Source organism: Rhinatrema bivittatum, chromosome 7, assembly GCF_901001135.1.
Source record: "Rhinatrema bivittatum chromosome 7, aRhiBiv1.1, whole genome shotgun sequence".
Classification (NCBI taxonomy): domain Eukaryota; kingdom Metazoa; phylum Chordata; class Amphibia; order Gymnophiona; family Rhinatrematidae; genus Rhinatrema; species Rhinatrema bivittatum.
In genome coordinates this window covers 227,992,629-228,011,791 of record NC_042621.1, presented here as the reverse complement: position 1 = coordinate 228,011,791, position 19,163 = coordinate 227,992,629, and the positions used below count along the sequence as shown (strand labels likewise).

The 19,163-nt window shown below is 44.3% G+C and overlaps 1 protein-coding gene across 5 annotated transcripts in view; it reads left to right on the top strand.

Annotated features, from left to right (window-relative positions):
- LOC115095786 (eukaryotic translation initiation factor 3 subunit A-like) overlaps nucleotides 1-19,163 on the top strand; it is a 502,216-nt gene that overhangs the window by 405,364 nt on the left and 77,689 nt on the right. For 4 of the 5 annotated variants that reach the window (XM_029609944.1, XM_029609941.1, XM_029609943.1 and 1 more), the window contains 4 exons: nucleotides 4,414-4,537; nucleotides 4,774-4,834; nucleotides 4,932-4,978; nucleotides 7,147-7,222. In XM_029609944.1, the coding sequence (XP_029465804.1) occupies nucleotides 4,414-4,537; nucleotides 4,774-4,834; nucleotides 4,932-4,978; nucleotides 7,147-7,222 (308 nt within the window). The remainder of the gene's footprint in view (nucleotides 1-4,413; nucleotides 4,538-4,773; nucleotides 4,835-4,931; nucleotides 4,979-7,146; nucleotides 7,223-19,163) is intronic. The other variant, XM_029609946.1, reaches the window with a different exon arrangement.

The window sequence follows — 19,163 nt, the reverse complement described above, 5'->3', positions numbered from 1 at the left end:
TGTTTGTGCTTCTAGTGATACCAGAATGTTCCTGCTGACCTATAGCGCCACATTTGTTGTTGTGCCTGTTGGCGCTTTGTTCGGTCGCTGTTGGTCTCCCCTGCTACAGGAACAGTCTGGAGCTTGGTATTCACCCACATGTGAGAACTACCATCCTGAACCTAAGAAACTGCCATGCTGAGTCAGACCAAGGATCCATCAAGCCCAGCATCCTGTTTCCAACAGAGGCCAAACCAGGCCACAAGAATCTGGCAAGTACCCGAACACTAAGAAGATCCCATGCTATTGATGCCAGTAATAGCAGAGGTCGTTCCCTAAGTCAACTTGATTAATAGCAGTTAATGGACTTCTCCTCCAAGAACTTATCCAAACCCTTTTTTAAACCCAGCTACACTAACTGCACTAACCACATCCTCTGGCAACAAATTCCAGAGCTTAATTGTGCGTTGAGTGAAAAACGTTTTGTGCTATTTGCCATCTTCATGGAGTGCCCCCTAGTCCTTCTATTCTCCAAAAGTGTAAATAACCGATTCACATCTACTTGTTCAAGACCTCTCATTATTTTAAAGACCTCTATTGTATCCCCCCTCAGCCTTCTCTTCTCCAAGCTGAACAGCCCTAACCTCTTCAGCCTTTCCTCATAGGGGACCTGTTGCATCCCCTTTATCATTTTGGCCACCCTTCTCTGTACCTTCTCCATCGCAACTATATCTTTTTTGAGATGCAGCGACCAGAATTATACTCAGTATTCAAGATGCGGTCTCACCATGGAGCAATACAGAGGCATTCTGACATTTTCCGTTTTGTTAACCATTCCCTTCTTAATAATTCCTAACATTCTGTTTTTTGACTGCTGCAGCACACTGAGCCGACGATTTCAAAGTATTATCCACTATGATGCCTAGATCTTTTTCCTGGGTGGTAGCTCCTAATATGGAACCTATCATCATGTAACTACAGCAAGGGTTATTTTTCCCTATATGCAACACCTTTCACTTATCCACATCCTGCTTGTCCTAGGAGGAAGCGCAGTTGCTTACCCATAACAGGTATTCTCCTAGGACAGCAGGATGTTATTCCTCAGGAATCCCGCCCACCTCCCCACGGAGTTGAGTTCTCCTCACAGTTTGTTGTTTTATTTTTTCGCTCGTATTTTTCTGTTATGAGACTGAAGGGGGATCTAGCGTGGACATGCGGTTAGTGGCATGCTGGGCATGCTCAGTGTGCTGGTCAAAACTTCTAGAAACTTTGACAAATGTTTTCCAGGCCGGGCTTCATCGGATGATGTCACCCACATGTGAGGACTAACATTCTGCTGTCCTAGGGGAAACACTGATACAGGTAAGTAACTGCATTGTACATAAGTATTCAGACTCTTTACACAGTTCTCTGAGGTACCTTTTGCAGTGATTACAGCCTCAAGTTTTCTTGTGTACGATGCTACAATATTGGCACACCTGGTTTGAGGATTTTCTCCCATTATCTGCAGGTCCTTTCAAGCACTGTCAGGTTGAATGGGGAGTATCCATGCAAAGCAATTTTTAGTTCTCTCCAGAGATGTTCAATCTGGTTCAAAGCCAAGCTCTGGCTGGGCCATTCAGGGACATTCACAGACTTGTCCTGAAACCACTCCTGCATTGTCTTGGCTATGTGCTTAGGGTCATGGTCCTGTTGGAAGGTGACTCGTCACCCTAGTCTGAGGTCCAGAGCGCTCTATAGCAGGATTTCATCAAGTATCTCTCTGTACTTTGCTCCATTTATCATTCCCTCGATCTTGACTAGTCTCCCAGTTCCTGCAGCTGAAAAACATCCCCACAGCATGATGCTTCCACCACCATGCTTCACCATAGGAATGGTATCACCTAGTTAATGATCAGTACCTGGTTTCCTCCAGACATGACACTTGTTATTCAAGCCAATCTTGGTTTCATCAGAACAGAGAATCTTGTTTCTCATGCTGTGAGAATTCTTTAAGTGCCTTTGGCAAATTCCAGGCGGGCTATCCATGTGCCTTTTACTGAGGGGTGGCTTCTGACTTGCCACTCTGCCATAAAGGCCTGATTGGTGGAGTGCTGCAGAGATGATTGCCCTTATGGAAGGTGTCCAATCTCTACAACAGAACCATGGAGCTCTGTGAGAGTGACCATTCTTGGTCATCTTCCTGATTAAGGCCCTTCTCTCCCGATTGCTCAGTTTGAGCTGGCAGCCAGCTCTTGGAAGGGTTCTGGTGGTTCAGAACTTCTTCCATTTAAGAATGATGGAGGCCACTGTGTTCTTTGTGACCTTCATTGCTGCAACAATTTATTGGTACCCTTCCCCAGACCTGTGCCTAGACATAATCCTGTCCCGGAGGTCTACAGACAATTCCTTTGACTTCATGGCTTTGATTTTGCTCTGAATTGCACTGTCTGTTGTGGGATCTTTTATATGATAGATGTGTGCCTTTCCAAGTCGTGTCCAATCAATTGAATTTACCACAGGTGGACTCCAGTCAAGATGGAGAAACATCTCAAGGATGATCAATGGAAACAGCTTGCACCTGAGCTCAACTTTGTGTCATAGCAAAAGGTCCAAGTAATTATGTAAATGTGATATTTCAGTTTTGGTTTTTTTTTAAACTAGTTTGTACAAATTTTACAAACCTGATTTTGCTATAAATTGAGGAGAAAAAAATGCATTATGTTCATTTTTTAATAAGGCTGTAACGTAATAAAATGTGGAAAAAGTTAGGGGTCTGAATACTTTCTGAATGCACTGTATATTTGGATTTTCAGAAGGCATTTGACAAAGTCCCCCATGAGAGACTCCTAAGAAAATTTAAAAGTCATGGAATAAGAGGCAATGTCTTTTTAGGGATTGCAGTCTGGCTAAAAGATTGGAAACAGAGAATAGAATTAAATTGCCAGTTTTCTCAGTGGAGAAAGGGTAAATAGTGGAGGGCCTCAGAGAACTGTACTTGGATTGGTGCTTTTGAATATATTTATAAATGATCTAGAAAGGGGAATGATGAGTGAGATAATCAAATTCGCAGATGCTACAAAATTATTTAGTGTTGTTAAATTGTATTGTGATAAATTGCAGGAGGACTTTGCAAGACTTGAAGACTGGGCATCCAAATGGCAGATGAAATTTAATGTGTACAAGTGCAAAGTGATGCACATAGGGAAAGTAACCCGCCTTGTAGATGCACAGTGTAGGGTTCCACATTAGGAGTTACCGCCCAGGAAAAAGATATGGGTGAAACAGTGGATAGTACATTGAAATCGTCTGTTCAGTGTGCTGTGGCGGTCAAAAAAGCAAATAGAATGTTAGGAATTATTAGGAAAAGAATGGTGAATAAAACAGAGAATGTCTTGAAAAACCAATAAAATTGTTTAAACTAAAACAGAGAATGGCATAGTACCTTTGTATCCCTCCATGATGAGACCGCACCTTGAGTACTATATGTGCAGTTATGATCCCCGTATTTTAAAAAAGATATAGTTGCATTGGAAAAGGTTCAGAGAAGGGTGATCAAAATGATAAACCGGATGGAACTGCTCCCCTTTGAGGAAAAGCTGAAGAGGTTAGGGCTGTTCAACTTGGAGAAAAGACGGCTGAGAGGAGATATAATAGAGATCTATAAAATCATGAGAGGACTAGAATGGGTAAATATGCATCAGTTATTTACTCTTTCAGATAATACGAGGATCCTGGGCACACCATAAAGTTAGCAAATAGCACATTTAAAACAAATCAGAGAAAATTCTTCCACTCATCTCACAATTAAGATCTCAAATTCATTGCCAGAGGATACGGTTAAGGCAGTTCACGTAGCTAGGTTTAAAAAAGGTTTGGAGAAGTCAATGAAATGATATCAGTCAAATTGATTTAGGGAATAGCCTCTGCTTATTACTGGCATTAGTAGCATGAGATTTATTTACTGTTTGGATATTTACCAGATACTGTATTTGCTTCAGCTCACCCACCAGCCTCTTCAAATTGTAAGTTGCAATTCCTCTGCTGATATAACTATTTAAAAAATAACAGTCAACTTTGGAGTCCCCACTTGTGTGGCTGATATAGTCCTGCTTGTCCACAGAGAAAGCAAAGTTTTTACCTGTAACAGGTGTTCTGCTGTGTAGACAGTAGGACAGATCAGCCATTCAATCCCACCCTCCTCCCCAAAGAGTTGAAGTATACTAGTGGTGGTTGCACAGGAACACGCGCGCATGCTTAGAAACAGTTCTAGGTCTTTCTGAGCTGTGAGAGAGCATGTTCGAAATTAGCGTTATCAGATGACTTGTGTGGCTAATTTTTCCTGCCATCTACAGAGAATACCTGTTACAGGTAAGCAACTTTGCTGTCTTTGCATACTATTTTTGTGGATGAAAGATCTGTTGTAATGTTAAATTACTCCTTTTTCTCCTCAAGGATCTGCCTAAAAGTGTGGACTATAAAAAACTCTTTACCGCTGGACTTGAAGTCCCTGATGATGCTACCATTCTACAATTCAAAAGAATGGTCTCCAGGTTTCTGTTTGAAAATACTGAAAATGGTAATGTCAACTTTGACCTTCTCGGTATCAAAATCTAGTTATTTGTAGCTGATTGATATATTAAGTTCAATGCCACAACCAAAATATCTTTCTTCTGCAAGACACATTGGAAGTTATAATTTCACAGATATTGAATATCACATTCATATTTGCTTAAAATATATCAGAAATATTTATTGCTATAATTTAATATTTGAATATACTACCAAATGCAATTTTTCATCTTTTTTTAACAGACAAACTCATTGGAGTTCATTGCACCAATGGAGTTAGTAGAACTGGGTATCTGATATGTAGGTAAGTGGAATAGATGTGCAGTGGTGCTATTCCTTTGGAAAAGAATTTATAATTGGTCATATTTTATCATTTCAAAGTCATTTTTTTTTTCATATAGGTACCTTATTGATGTTGATTGCTGGGATCCAGATAGAGCAATTCAAGGTATTTTCAAAATAACAAAAAGCTTGTATTTCATATTCCATTTTACTTAATATCCCTCCTTTTAAGTCTAACAAGACTTTTCAGTGGGGCTTAGAACAAAATTCAAAATACATATAATTACATAAAAAGCATATAAAATACTATTACAAAATCATCATATGACATACGGTAATAAAGTAAAATGCAATATAAAATCATCATAGCAAATAATTATCCCCTCCTTTCCAAGAATACCTAACTGGTTCCCACCCTCTCACTGAACGGCTGGGTAGGATAAGACTCCCTATACCGGCACAGTGGGATACCAAAATAACAAATCATACAACTAAACAGACCCAATCTCTCTAATAAAAATGAACAGCTCCCTGTCATTCCTCCTCTACCCTCATCCTCTTTGCCTTTGAAGGAGGCTCCAAGGGTATGATCTCCTTTGCATCACCTCATCGGAGGCGACCTGCCTTCAGCAGTTACTGCCTCTTAACAAGCCCCTGGGGCTGAGGCAGACATCAGGGGACAGAGTCTCTCATGAAAATGTCATTAGGATAGAATCACTTCTGGCAGGTAGGTAAAGCCCTGCTGGTTAGGCTTTCCCAGTCTGGTGGTCAAGGAAACAGAACGGTGAAGGCTCCAGGTAGGCTGCAATTTCTTTCACGATCAACCGCTTTTGTTATGGCTAGCTTGACTTGCCTTTCATGATGGCAGCCTCTTATCAAGCCCATGGGGCCAGGCAAATGTCAGGAGGCAAAGCTACAGCAGGTATGTTGAACACAATTGGTTGGGCTCTTATGATCCAGTGATCAAGAAAAGAGCTTAAGGAGGGCTCCAAGCAGGGTACAGGTTCTTCCATGCTGCTGTTCACCAGTTATGGACAGCTTGACTTGCCTTCTGTGGTAGCAGCCTCTTATCAAACCCATGGGATCGAGCAGACCTCATAAGGGTATGGAGTCACTCCTGGTAGCAGAGCCCCACCTGTTAGGCTCTTCTAGTCTGGTGATCAAGGAAACAGCTCAATGGACACCAAGCAGGGTACAAGTTCCGTCATGAAGGGACTCAGAAGCTGAGCAGGAGATGTGACTGGGCAGACCATATGGTCTTTATCTGCTATCATGTTCTATCTCCTGCCCCTCCTGTTACGGCCAGATCATCTTGCTTCCAGCAGTGATGGCCTCTTATTGAGCCCCTGGGGCCAGGTAGATGTCAGGAGTTGGAATCACTGGAGGCAGGTAGAGCCCCACTGGTTAGGCTGAAAGACCTTGGGGAGGATTCCAGGCAGAGAACAAGTTCCTCCAAGATGCACTGCCCCTTCTCTTAATACCAGGTCAATTTTCCTGTACCAGTGGTGGCCTGCTATCAAGCCCCTGGGGCCAATCAGATGTCAGGAGGCGGAGTGATTCCTGTCAAGCTATCTTAGTATGGTGATCATGGAAACAGCTTAATGGAGGCTTCAGGCTGGCTGCAAGCTTTCTATGTCCTGTCCCTCCTGTTATGGCCATCTTGACTTACCTTCAATGGTAGTGGCCTCTTATCAAGCCCCTGGGGCTGGACAGATATCAGGGGGCAGAGTCAATCCTGACAGGTAGGCGGATCCCTGCTGGTTAGGCTTTTCCAGACCATTGGTCGAGGAAACAGCTCTGGGAGGGCTCCAAAAGGGGCACAGTTTCTTCCATATTACCCTGCTCCTCCTGTTATGGCCAGATTGATTTTCCTTCAGCTGTAGTGGACTCATCACATCTGCCCTGTGACCAGGCAGATATCATCAGGGAGTAGAGTTGCTCCCATCAGGCAGAGCTTCGCCGGTTTGGCTTTCCCACTCTGCTGATTAAAGAAACAGCTGGGTGAGGGCTGCAGACAGGGTACAAGTTCTTTTATGCTGCCCTGCCCCTCCTCTAATGGCCAGCTTGTCTTGCCTTCTGCTGAGTGTGCCTCTTTTATCAAGCCTCTGGGGCTGGGCAGCTGTCATTATGGGTCAAATCACTCATGGGCAAATGTCATCAGGGGACAGAGTCAACCCAGGCAGGAAGAGCTTTGCCGGTTAGGCTCTCCTAGTCTGATGGTCAAGGAAACAGCTTGGGGAGGACAAGAATACAAATTCTTCCATGCTGCCCTCATTACTATTTAAAAAACTTTACTAGATTAAAAGACTTAAACTTGTTTTAAATCTTGTTTAGCTTTTTCTGATGCTCGTGGTCATCAAATGGAAGGGAAGGTGTACTTGTCGGACCTTAGAAATGGACCAATGAGAAGGTAGACAAAAAAATTTTAAAATCCTTTTATTTGTTCAGTGAAAACTGGCAATACGTTGCAACAAATATTTAATCATTTATCACCAATGTTTGATTTATAGACTAAGCTTGGGATGTTTTTGTTTAGGTATTCTGTCTCTTGTATGTGTTCTCGCAGTTTAGTGTAGCAAGTCCTATTTCGATTGCTCAAAATAGGATTTTTTTTTTTTTTACTTTATTGGTTTTATTAGCTTATTCATATGCTTTTCTTTTTTGTTACAGTGTATTTAATTTTTGTTTTAGGTTTATTTATAACAAAGTGTGCAAATTTCTTCTTTAAAGATCAGCAATTCACTGTTCACACACATGAGCCATGTGACTACAGTTGGCATCAATTGAGCAGATTGTTCGTGTTTTTGGAAAAAGTCTAAATGCTTTTTAGTGATCATGCATAGTAGTAACTGCACTTCTGTGACCCTATAGCCTCCTTTAGGTTATTTTTGTCCGCAAAACCATAGTTAGTGTGACTGCTAACTTGACCAGATTTTTTTCATCTTAAGACTGTGAAGAGGAAAATTTCTTCATTTGATTTCATCACTGTTTTCCTCACCATGTCTGAAAAGCAAACCAGTGTGGTAGGGATGTGTATTTGTTTGAAACAAATGGGTAAAACATGACAAATGAATCTAGTTTTGTTTTGGTACATTGTTTCTAAAACAAGTGGATGGTGCCTCCGAAAATTTTCGTTTCATTCTTTTTAGATCCATTATTGTTAGTGGGGCAAAACAAACAGGATTTTTTTCTCTTCAAGCTAGATGGAGCAGAGCTGTGTTTGGAAGGGACAAGAAAGGAGGAGTACTTTTTCAACCAGCCTATCCTGACATGGCTTCCTCATTTTTTTTAACCTAAATATGAAAGAAAAACTTAACTTTGAGCAGCCTTCATTATGTTCAGTTATTTTTCTGTTGGATTTGAGACAGAGAAGAGAGATTCTAAAGCTTTTTATCAGAGTGAAAGAAAAAATTTATAAAAGTTTTGCATTGCAGAAAGGGAGGTAGCCTATTGTCTATTGCCTACCTGTTGTCACTGTGTCCTATGACACACTATTGACTGTTATAGGGTTACAGTATCAACAAGGGTGAAAGCGCTGCAAAGACACTAACAGTATGTCTGCAGCACAGAGAGAGTTCTCCATGTTTCACTGTGTGAGCAGTAGTATTCAGCAGTGATTCTGACTTGCAGGTACAATAGCCTTTGCTCTCTTTCTTTAATCTATGTGTAGAAAGGAGTCAGTGTACTCTGTGTGTTGCTCTGTGACTCTCTTCCACAAAGTGAAAGTTTCCCTTAGTTATTAGTATATAGATCTACATACAGTCAGCAGGCAGTCAGCATTGTGTGGTACACCTGGTGTATGACAAAAGTGACTGTCTGATCTGTTGTCTGTGTCTTCCCCATACTAGTACTAGGTATATATTGTACCACTAAAAGCCACTAACCACTACTGGTCTGTTTCAAATTATATCATGCCACTGGCATCACTGAGTAGAAGTGGCATTAATGGGAGAGAAGGAAGAAAGGCGTTTTCTGAACACAAGGACCTAGGGCCAGCATAAGCAACACTACTAATGATAGTAGTGATAATATCAGGAGTCTTACAGCCAAGAGATAAGATATTTTTTAGGAGGGGGAAACCAGCTACAGAGGCAGTGTCAGGTAAGATGCTAGAACTGCAGCTGCCTGCTCCCATCTGACGCAAAAGCAGAAGACAGAGTCAGTTGATGGAGACAGCAACAGAGGGGGGAACCAATAGGCATGAGGCAAAGCCTGCACAATGCTCCTTGTTTGTTTTGAAGCAGTGTCTGGAAAAAGATTGAAGCTACTGATTCAGATAAATCATGTGGGGGATTTTCAGACTGATGTTGAATATCTGGTAGTTGAAGAGATTTTGGGGAATCTAGTTATTAGCATGCTATTGCTGTCCAGTGAGAAGCTGCAGGAGGCAGCTAGTAATACTACTTAGGCGAAAAGAACTCCCAAAGAACAAGTCTGAGAGATGCTACTGGTCTTTATACTCCTAATCTGCCATTAACCCCAGCAGCAGCTCCTAAGGATCCAGAGGTCGGTGGTATACTCCATCATTTGTAAAAACACCAGTTAGTTTCTGTTTCTGGGGAGGCTGCCAGTACTAATCTCAAGCAGTAGGAGTAAAAAAAAAAAGAAAGTCTTATCTCCCAAGCTAACCTCCCCCTCCCCCAATGAGGTGGCAAGCCGGCAGCTCCCAAGCAAGCCACCACGGAGCACATGGGGTAGTCGTCTGCATCACTGTTCAGGGAAAAAGGAGCATCAAAAGTGGTGACACAGTACATTGAGGAAGTGGTTGCCCTGAATGATAAGTCCCTGCAAATGTGAATATGACATTTAAGCAGCTACTACATATCTTGGCCCTCAGTTACAAAGTGCTGTACGGGACAATATTCAGTAAGCAGATGACTCTCAACCTGTACACTCTGTCTCATATAAGATACAAGAGCAGCTGGCCATCAGCAACATCTGGGCTAGCCAGAATGCTTCGCACACCTACCTGATGGCACACTGTTGGCAAAGGCAATTGGGGCAGACAAGAAGGGTATAGGTGGGCTGTGCTGCTCATCCTGGTAATGGACCAGAGCCATGCAACGACCCATATCTTAGTGGCAATAAGGTGCATGACAGATGGCTAGCAGCTTGACTGGAGAGACTCAGCTGTTTCTGTTTTTTTCTGTCACAGATGATGACAGTAACATGAGAAAGGCAATGGAAAATGGCAGCTATTTATTTTATTTTATTTATTTAAATTCTTTTACTATACTGATACTCAAGTTATGAAGGGAACTGATGGATTGCACACTTGCTGCACCTGGGAGTAAGAACACCTTGGGACTAGAGGCCAAGAAATGTAGCAACTCAATTCTAAGCGAACTGATAAATACAGGAAAATAAGGCATATTCACCAGTGCGTGAAGGGTGAGACAGCAGCTCTGTGAGAAGCAGAACGCAGTAGTAGTGTCTCTATAAGGACTTATTCAAGATGTAGACACCAGGTTGAATTCCACCTATCTGATGCTGCAGAGATTAGTGGAGCAACAGACAGCTTTTCATGACATATCTCTGGAAACTGATATAAGTGTGGATTGCTCAGGTGGTAAACGTCCTGAAGCCCTTCAAGGATGCTATGATGAATCTGAGTTCAACAAGAGCAACCATGGGTGAAGTCATTCCCATTGTCAGAAACCTGGAGAAGTTAGAGGGTTTTTGGCAGGAACAGAGACTGAACCCCAGAGCTGTTAGTGCTTGTGGTCTCCTTACAGCTGCAACTGGAAAATAAGCTCAAAAACCTCACTCGTGATGTCCATGTGGTGTAACCAATGGGTGAAAGGGAGTATCACCTTCTTGACTTACTGGATGGAGAAGCTGATGGCTTGGGTACAGGAATGGAAACACCAGAGGCATTGGGGTTGCAGCAGAGGAAATAGTGGGAACTCTACACAAAATTGTCAGCATGAGCAGCATGTTGTCAGCTACCACATACTTCCCCACCTTTCCCTGTACGTACCTGGATCAGCCTAGACTGCTGGGTTATGCCTCCCTTCCAGCAGATGGAGACAGAGAAAAACTTGAAGGGCACCCCCTGTAAGTACAGTGCACCACCTGCAGCCCCCTTCAGTATTTCTCTGTCTCCAGCTGATGAAGGTGGCAGAATCTGCGGTCATGGGAGCTTGAATCATTATTTTAAATAAATAAATAAATAAACTAAGAGAGAATAAGGAGATATTTCAGGAATCCTGATTTGATTTCTTGGCTTTGATTTCTTAAAAAAAAAAAACAGTCAGAGACAAGTTGAGCACAGGAGCACGTCGCCTCCTGAGGGGGAAGGCTTAGCTTCCTTCATACCTTGGTGGTAGGCTTGGCGGGAGGTCACTTGCCCAAAGGCATTCCCAGAGCAGTACTCGGTGAGTTACTGGGGGGGATTTACCGGTGGGCCGGTCCCTTTCCCCCTGGCCCAGAGAGGCTAGCTGGGTTCTCTTTGGTGAGGCCTGTGCGGCTCATTTTGCTGCGCTAAAGTTAAAAAAAAAAAAGTTTGGCAGCGCTGTTTCTTGGCCTCCCGTGCTCCGGACGGTATTCTTAGCCCCCCCCCCCCCCCCCCCGGATCTGTACTGTGCAGATGCTGCATGCTGCGGCTTGCAGTGCCTGTGGGGAGCCGGTGACTCGGCTCTCCCACGAGAGCCTCTGCTCCCGGGGGAGAGAGGGCCCGTCGACAACAGCGGAGCAGGTAGCCAGTTGCTGCCGCATGGTACAAGGCCTGGGCCGTTCCCGCGAAGCGCAGGAATGGTGGCCATTTTAGATTCGCCTGAAGCCGATGCAGATTGTTCGGCGGAGGGAGGGCATCTCCCTCCTCAACTGTTTCCTCATGATCAGAGTCCTGGGTTTCCTCAGGACGGCTGTGCAACCCCTCCGGTGCCTTTGGGAACTCCCCCGAGGGGAAATTTAAGAGTCAGCCACCTTTTTCAGCTGACTTTGTTTTATTAATGCATAAGGCTTACCTAGCTAGCCTTATGTCTTCAGGGGACCCCGAGCCCCATCCCAGTCGACTTGTGGCTGAGCTCTCTCCGCCCACCAAAGTCCCTAGGGTGGACCCTCTGGAGGTTTCTCGGATTCGGGTCATCCAGGGAGCGTCCGGGACCAGGGGAACACCACCCCGGCAGATCCACTTCAGGCTGACGCGGATGATGATCCCGAGCGGGGGGGCGCCTGTGGAAGGGGATGATCCTCGCATCCTGAGACTCTTTCGTAGAGATGAGTTAGAGCCTATGATCCTGTGTGTTCTCGCAGAGCTGGGAATCCCAGCTATACAGGCGACCCAGGATCAGACCACGGTGGACCCAGTGCTTTCTGGTCTGCACCCCCCCCCCCCCCCCCGGCTCGAACTTTCCCGTTCCATCCCATGTTACTTCAGCTTATGTTTCGGGAATGGGATTCTCCAGAGGCTAGCCTTTGGGTGGGCCGGGCTATGGACAAGTTGTACCCGCAGCCAGACAACTCTCTGGATCTCCTCAAGGTTCCTAAAGTTGATGCGGCCGTGTCGGCAGTCACGAAGCGTACCACGATTCCGGTTGTGGGGGCAACTGCTCTTAAGGAATCTCAGGATCGTAAGCTTGAGGTTCTTCTCAAAATAATCTTCGAGGTATCGACCTGGGGGTTAGGGCGGCTGTTTGTAGTAGTTTGATGCAGTTGGTGAGTCTCCGATGGGTGCAGCAGCTACTGAGCACCAGGGAACTTTCCCTGGAAGAAGCAGAACAGGCGGATCGGTTGGAGGCTGCGGTTGCGTATGGAGCCGATGCCTTGTATGATCTCCTCCTTAAATCTCCCGCACTATGGCTTCCCCGGTGTCGGCTCGCAGACTTAATGGTTACGTAATTAGTCAGTCGATGTTTCGTCCAAGTCCCGGATGGGAGCTTTTCCCTTTCGGGGAAAATTCCTTTTTGGAGATGATTTGGAGCAGCTCATTAAATCCTAGGGGGATAATAAGGTGTACAAGCTTCCTGAGGATAGGCCGAAAGCCTCCAAGGGTTTCGGGACCTCACGTTCTCGTTTTCGAGGCCAGCGCTGGTTTCACCAGTCCAAACCAACCACTTTTGGCCAGAGGCAGCCATCTCAGGTCTCAGTCTTTCCTTCCGCGGCCGTAGGACAATTGGCTCATTCGAGCGCAGTCAGAGGAGCTATGCAAGACAGTGGTGGCCAAGGTGGTGCAGACCCTTCACTCCATGGGATGGGTCATCAATCCGACCAAGAGCCAGCTTTGTCCTACCCAGATCCTGGATTCTTTGGGAGCGCGGTTCGATACTCGGATTGGGAAGGGTTTCCTTTTGCAGGAACGGATAGACAAGCTGACGTCTCAAGTTCGTTATCTCTTGGCTCTGCCGCTCCCCAAAGTATGGGATTACTTGCAGGTGCTTGGGCCTATGGCGTTTACACTGGAGTTGGTTCTTTGGGCCTTCGCTCACATGAGACCGTTGAAGAGGGCCTTGCTCTCACGTTGGGATCCCAAGTCAGAGGAGTTCCAGATCCCCTTGCCGCTTCAGGAGCCTGCCAGGTCCAGCCTCGCTTGATGGTTAATACCCAAGCCACTTGTCTCAGGGAGTGGAGCTAGAAGTTCCTCAGTTGATCATCGTTACGACGGACACCAGCCTTTCCGGTTGGGGGGCAGTTTGCCAATCTCAAGCTGCGCAAGGCCAATGGACGTGCCAGGAAGCGCAATGGTCCATCAATTGTCTGGAAACACGAGCGGTACGTTTGGCCTTGCAGAAGTTCCTTCCTCTCATCCGTCATCAGTCGGTGAGAGTCTTATCTGACAACACGACTATGGTGGCCTACATCAACCAGCAAGGAGGAAAGAAGAGCCGTTCCATGGCGTTGGAGGTGGATGAGCTCATGGCCTGGACGGAGAGGAATCTGTCCAGGATAGCGGCTTCTCACATTGCCGGAGTAGACAACGTTCAGGCAGATTTTCTGAGCCGTCAGCCACTATATCCAGGAGAGTGGGAGCTGTCTGACGAGGTGTTCAAGTTGTTAACTCATCGTTGGGGGCTTCCCCGCTTGGATTTGTTGGCAACTCGGTTGAATGCCAAGGCGCCTCGATTCTTCAGTCGCAGAAGAGAGTACGGGGCGGAAGGAGTGGGATGCTCTTGTTCTTCCGTGGCTCCACAACTTTCTGCTCTACGTTTTTCCTCCTTGGCCCCTAGTGGGCAAGGTCCTAAGAAGAATAGAGACTCATCCAGGACCGGAGGTTCTGGTGGCTCCAGAATGGCCACGGAGGCTGTGGTTCACAGATCTCATCAACCTCGCAGTGGATGGCCCATTCCGTCTGGGTCATCTTCCAAATCTCCTGAGGCAAAGTCCAGTATTTATCGACCAGGTGGATCACTTTTGTCTAGCAGATTGGCTTATGAGAGGCGGCAGTTGAGAAAGAAGGGTTATCCGGATTCGGTAATTTCCACTCTTTTGCGGGCTCGCAAAACATCCACCTCGCTTATATACGTCCGGGTCTGGAAGGTTTTTGACTCTTGGTGCACTAGATCGAAGGTTTCCCCTAGACATGCCTCGATAGTTCATATTCTAGCCTTCTTACAAGAGGGTTTGGCGAAGGGGTTAGCTTTCAGTTCTCTTCAGGTGCAAGTGGCGACTTTAGGCTGTTTATGAGGAAAGGTAGAAGGAGTGACCATAGCGACTCATCCTGATGTGCGTTTTTCTTAGAGATGCTAAGCATTTGAATCCTCCCCTCCGGGCTGTTTGTCTATCTTGGAGTTTGAATTTGGTCCTTTGAACTTTGTGTGAACCTCCTTTTGAACCACTCAAATGTGTTACCTTCATTTCATTTCATTTATTAAAATGTATTAATCACTTAACACAACAAGATTGTGGCCTAAGCGATTTACAATGGAACATTCATAAAATTATATCAAAAACAAACAACAATAATATCACATACAACAATATCAGACTCTGATATACATAGAACTGCCAGCATTAGAAATTCAACCCTTACATCAGGAGCATTGAAGGAGGAAGCTTTTTAGGGAAAGCCTGAATTTCTTAAGGTTTTCCTGCATTCGGACCTCAAAAGGTAAGGTGTTACAGGTAGAGGGGGCGGCTACAGAGAAAGCAAGATGGGCATGACGGACGGAAGGGACATCCAATAGACCACGTTGTGATGATCTTAATTGCCAAGTAGGTTGATAGATTCTAAGGAGCTCGTTCGTCCAGGGGGGAGATTCTGGACTCAGTAATTTATACACAATCATCGCAATTTTGTAACGAAAACGTTCTGAGATCGATAACCATTTTAAGTGAAACAGAACAGGTGTAATATGTTCAAATTGTTTGGTAAAGGACCTTACACTCAAAACAGTATTTTTGGTGGCTATGTGCTTGGCTCGGAGAGTGTCTGAGATTCAGGCACTGTCTTGTCATGAACCGTTTCTTCGGTTTTCAGATTCTGGTGTTTCTCTGCGAACGGTACCCTCCTTTCTTCCTAAGGTTGTATCAGCCTTTCACGTGAACCAGTCAGTTGAGTTGCCGGCGTTTCCTGATTTGGGTCCAGATTCTCCGCATACACGCAATTTGAGAAGGTTGGATGTCAGGCGAGTTCTTCTACGTTACTTGAAGGTCACTAACGAGTTTCGTTTGTCTGATCACCTATTTGTTTTGTGGAGCAGCCCTAAGAAAGGGCAGAAGGCTTCCAAGATATCCATTGCCCGATGGTTGCTTCGGCGTACATATGTCACGGGTGAGCGGTTCCTGAGGGTCTTAAGGCTCACGCTTCGGTCTCGGGCGGCATCCTGGGCGGAAAGTCAGGTGATGTCACCCCAGGAGATCTGTAGAGCGGCGACTTGGAAGTCTTTGCATACTTTTGCTCAGCATTACCGTATGGATGTTCAGGCGCCCGGTTCTGATAATTTCGGAAGTGAGGTGCTTCGAGTGGGGCTTTCTAGGTCCCACCCCAGGTAAGGCAGCTTGGGTACATCCCAGCAGTTTGGGCTGATCCGGGTACATATGGGGAAAGGAAAATTGGTTCTTACCTGCTAACTTTCATTCCTGTAGTACCACAGATCAGCCCAGATGCCCGTCCAGAATAGAGGTTATGTAATTTTTATTTTCAGATCTGCTCGAACTTTCCATTTTTCTGTCAGACTATTTCAGAACGAAGATTTTACAGTGCTCTTAATTTGTACATAGTTGTTGTTCATCAAATTGATTTAGCCACTAAATTTGGATTATGGTTACCTGTTTGAATTGATTTTCTGCTTTGATACTATTTATACTGAAGGGGGCTGCAGGTGGTGCACCATACTTACAGGGCGTGCCTTTCAAGTTTTTCTCTGTCTCCCATCTGCTGGAAGGGAGGCATAACCCAGCAGTCTGGGCTGATCCGTGGTACTACAGGAACGAAAATTAGGAGGTAAGAACCATTTTCCTTTATCTGCCATCCCCCTCTCCCCAATCCTGTCCCATGGCCAGCTCTACTGACACAGGCCGTAGCTACAGCAGTTGCCAGCAGAGTCCAGTATCCCCTCCTCAGCACATGAGATCTCTGCACAAATTTCATCAGTGCTATTTTACAGAGCCCACCTAACATATGGCCAAGACCCATTGGCATACTGAGCACACAAGGCCATAGTCTGGCCAGCCATGGCAAAAGTGGCCTGGCATTTCCTTTCCTACCCACCAATCAGCTTGTTTAGTGAATTGGTGGTATTAATGGCGGGGATATAGTGAGTATATATGATGTGGAAAGACAACAAACCTCTATTTCCCAGCAAAAATGTGTACAGACTAAATTTTTGTTATTTAAATGACCTCATATATAGGCTGTTAATAATGCAATTGCTGCACAATCACTTTAGCCATTATGTACGAGATTTAAATATAATCATTGGTCATTCAAAATACTTTTTCTTTGTGTGCATACACCTTTAGTGAACATGAAATATCTCTTATTACAATGTTTTAATGCATCTATTGCAATATTCCAGCTACTTAGCTTATCGTGAAGAAACACTTGTCATGGTGCCTTGAGGTATTAGTCAGACTGCCCGACACAGTCCGTATTTCGATGTAAACATCTTCTTCATGGGGCCATCTATAAAAAATAGTCACACAGGCCATTCATATAAGCAATATCAAATCTTCAAATTCTCACCAATCTGCACCAACGGGATACTAACAGGTAATCTATGTTCAGCATATTTCTCCCCGTCCTCCGGTGATGTGTTTCTTCAACCAGTTTGGCTGCGTTTCAGCGCCATTTTTAAAGGGCTACACTAACCAATGCCATTATAGCACGCCATTGAATTCCATTGACGTCACAAAGTGCACATACCTTGACTAATTCACAACATTGAATACCATTCTATGGCGGCATTAAGACCTTCAGGATGTATGCAATTTAACCGAAAAATCCATCGTTCTTGTCGATTAAGTAACATTTGTGGATCACCCCCCCCCCCCCTACTTGTTATAGAAATTTTTTCTATAACCCTCCACTTTAGATCTAAAGGGGTTTTTTCTATAACCCTCCACTTTAGATCTAAAGTGGAGGGTTATAGAAAAAATTTCTATAACAAGTAGGGGGGTGATCCACAAAGTGGCGGGTTATAGAAAAAATTTCTATAACAAGTAGGGGGGGTGATCCACAAATGTTACTTAATCGACAAGAACAACGATGGATTTTTCGGTTAAATTGCATACATCCTGAAGGTCTTAATGCCGCCATAGAATGGTATTCAATGTTGTGAATTAGTCAAGGTATGTGCACTTTGTGACGTCAGTGGAATTCAATGACGTGCTATAATGGCATTGGTTAGTGTAGCCCTTTAAAAATGGCGCTGAAACGCGGCCAAACTGGTTGAAGAAACAAATCACCGGAGGACGGGGAGAAATATGCTGAACATAGATTAAATGTTAGTATCTTGTTGGTGCAGATTGGTGAGAATTTGAAGATTTGATATTGCTTATATGAATGGCCTGTGTGACTATTTTCTATAGATGGCCCCATGAAGAAGATGTTTACATCGAAACGCGGACCATGTCGGGCAGTCTGACTAATACCTCAAGGTAAGCTAAGTAGCTGGAATATTGCAATAGATGCTTTAAAACATTGTAATAAGAGACATTTCATGTTCACTAAAGGTGTATGCACGCAAAGAAAAAGTATTTTGAATGACCAATGATTATACTTAAATCTCGTACATAATGGCTAAAGTGATTGTGCAGCAATTGCATTATTAACAGCCTATATATGAGGTCATTTAAATAACAAAAATTTAGTCTGTACACATTTTTGCTGGGAAATAGAGGTTTGTTGTCTTTCCACATCATATATACTTTTTTGACAAGTACCTCGCCAAAAATAGAGAGAAGTTCGACTATTTGGGGGATATAGTGAGTCCATGTCATTCATGGTTGGCACCAGAGTTTGTGTGCAAGTTGGTCATCATTAAAATAAATCTCTCTTTGCTAAGTTCCCTAAATTTATATGCAAGTGACAAGAGGGCTGATTGCACAGCTAGAGTGAACCAATACCCACACATTTTTGCCCTCAACACCTTGCTGCATAGTTGCCAATTGCCATACTTGCTGCTACTATTATCCTGCCTCTTTCTTGGATGTACTGGATGTTTTGATCTCAAAACAAAAACATTAAGAAAAGTACTCCTGCCCCTCTCTAGAAGCCTTGTGATCCTGGAGCCTTGTTACTATTGCTGCCCATACCTTTCCTCCTGTCCTGCCTTTCTTGGTTATATTGAGGTGTTTTGGCACTACAAAAGCACAATTTGTTTTTAATTCTGTTCCCAGCCTGCTCCTCCTCCCCTGCCTTGTTTGTGGTGTATTGGCCCCCAAAAGAAAAATCTTTGCCTCCAATCCTGCCTCATGTTCTTCTATTTTTGTTGCCAAGTCTGCTCCTGCTCCTGCCTCTCCTATGTTGCCTTAAGGAACTGCTGCCACACATGGTACCACTTTACCCCTCTCATAGTGCCTTAAGATGTTCATGCTACTGTTGGTATCTTGGGGATTTTATTCCACTCTTCTTCCTGCCTTATGATGTGTTGATACTACTATGCTTGCTGCCTTACTCTATACTCAGCGCTTCAGGGTTTTAATGCCACTCTTCTTGATGTCTTGCTCTACATTTATGCTTCAAGGTTTTGTTGCCAATTTTCATTCTACTTCGCCCATCCCTTGGTGTTGTCTAATGAGTTTTCTCCCATTTTACTGCTTTGGCTTGTGTGTGATGCCTTGGGGTGTCATAATTGGTACATATGCAGGTGATTAGCCATCGCAATATGACCAACCATACCACTGGTTTGAATCGTCAAGCATTCCACAAAGACCTTATCCATTTACATCTAATGGCTTCATGGTTTCTT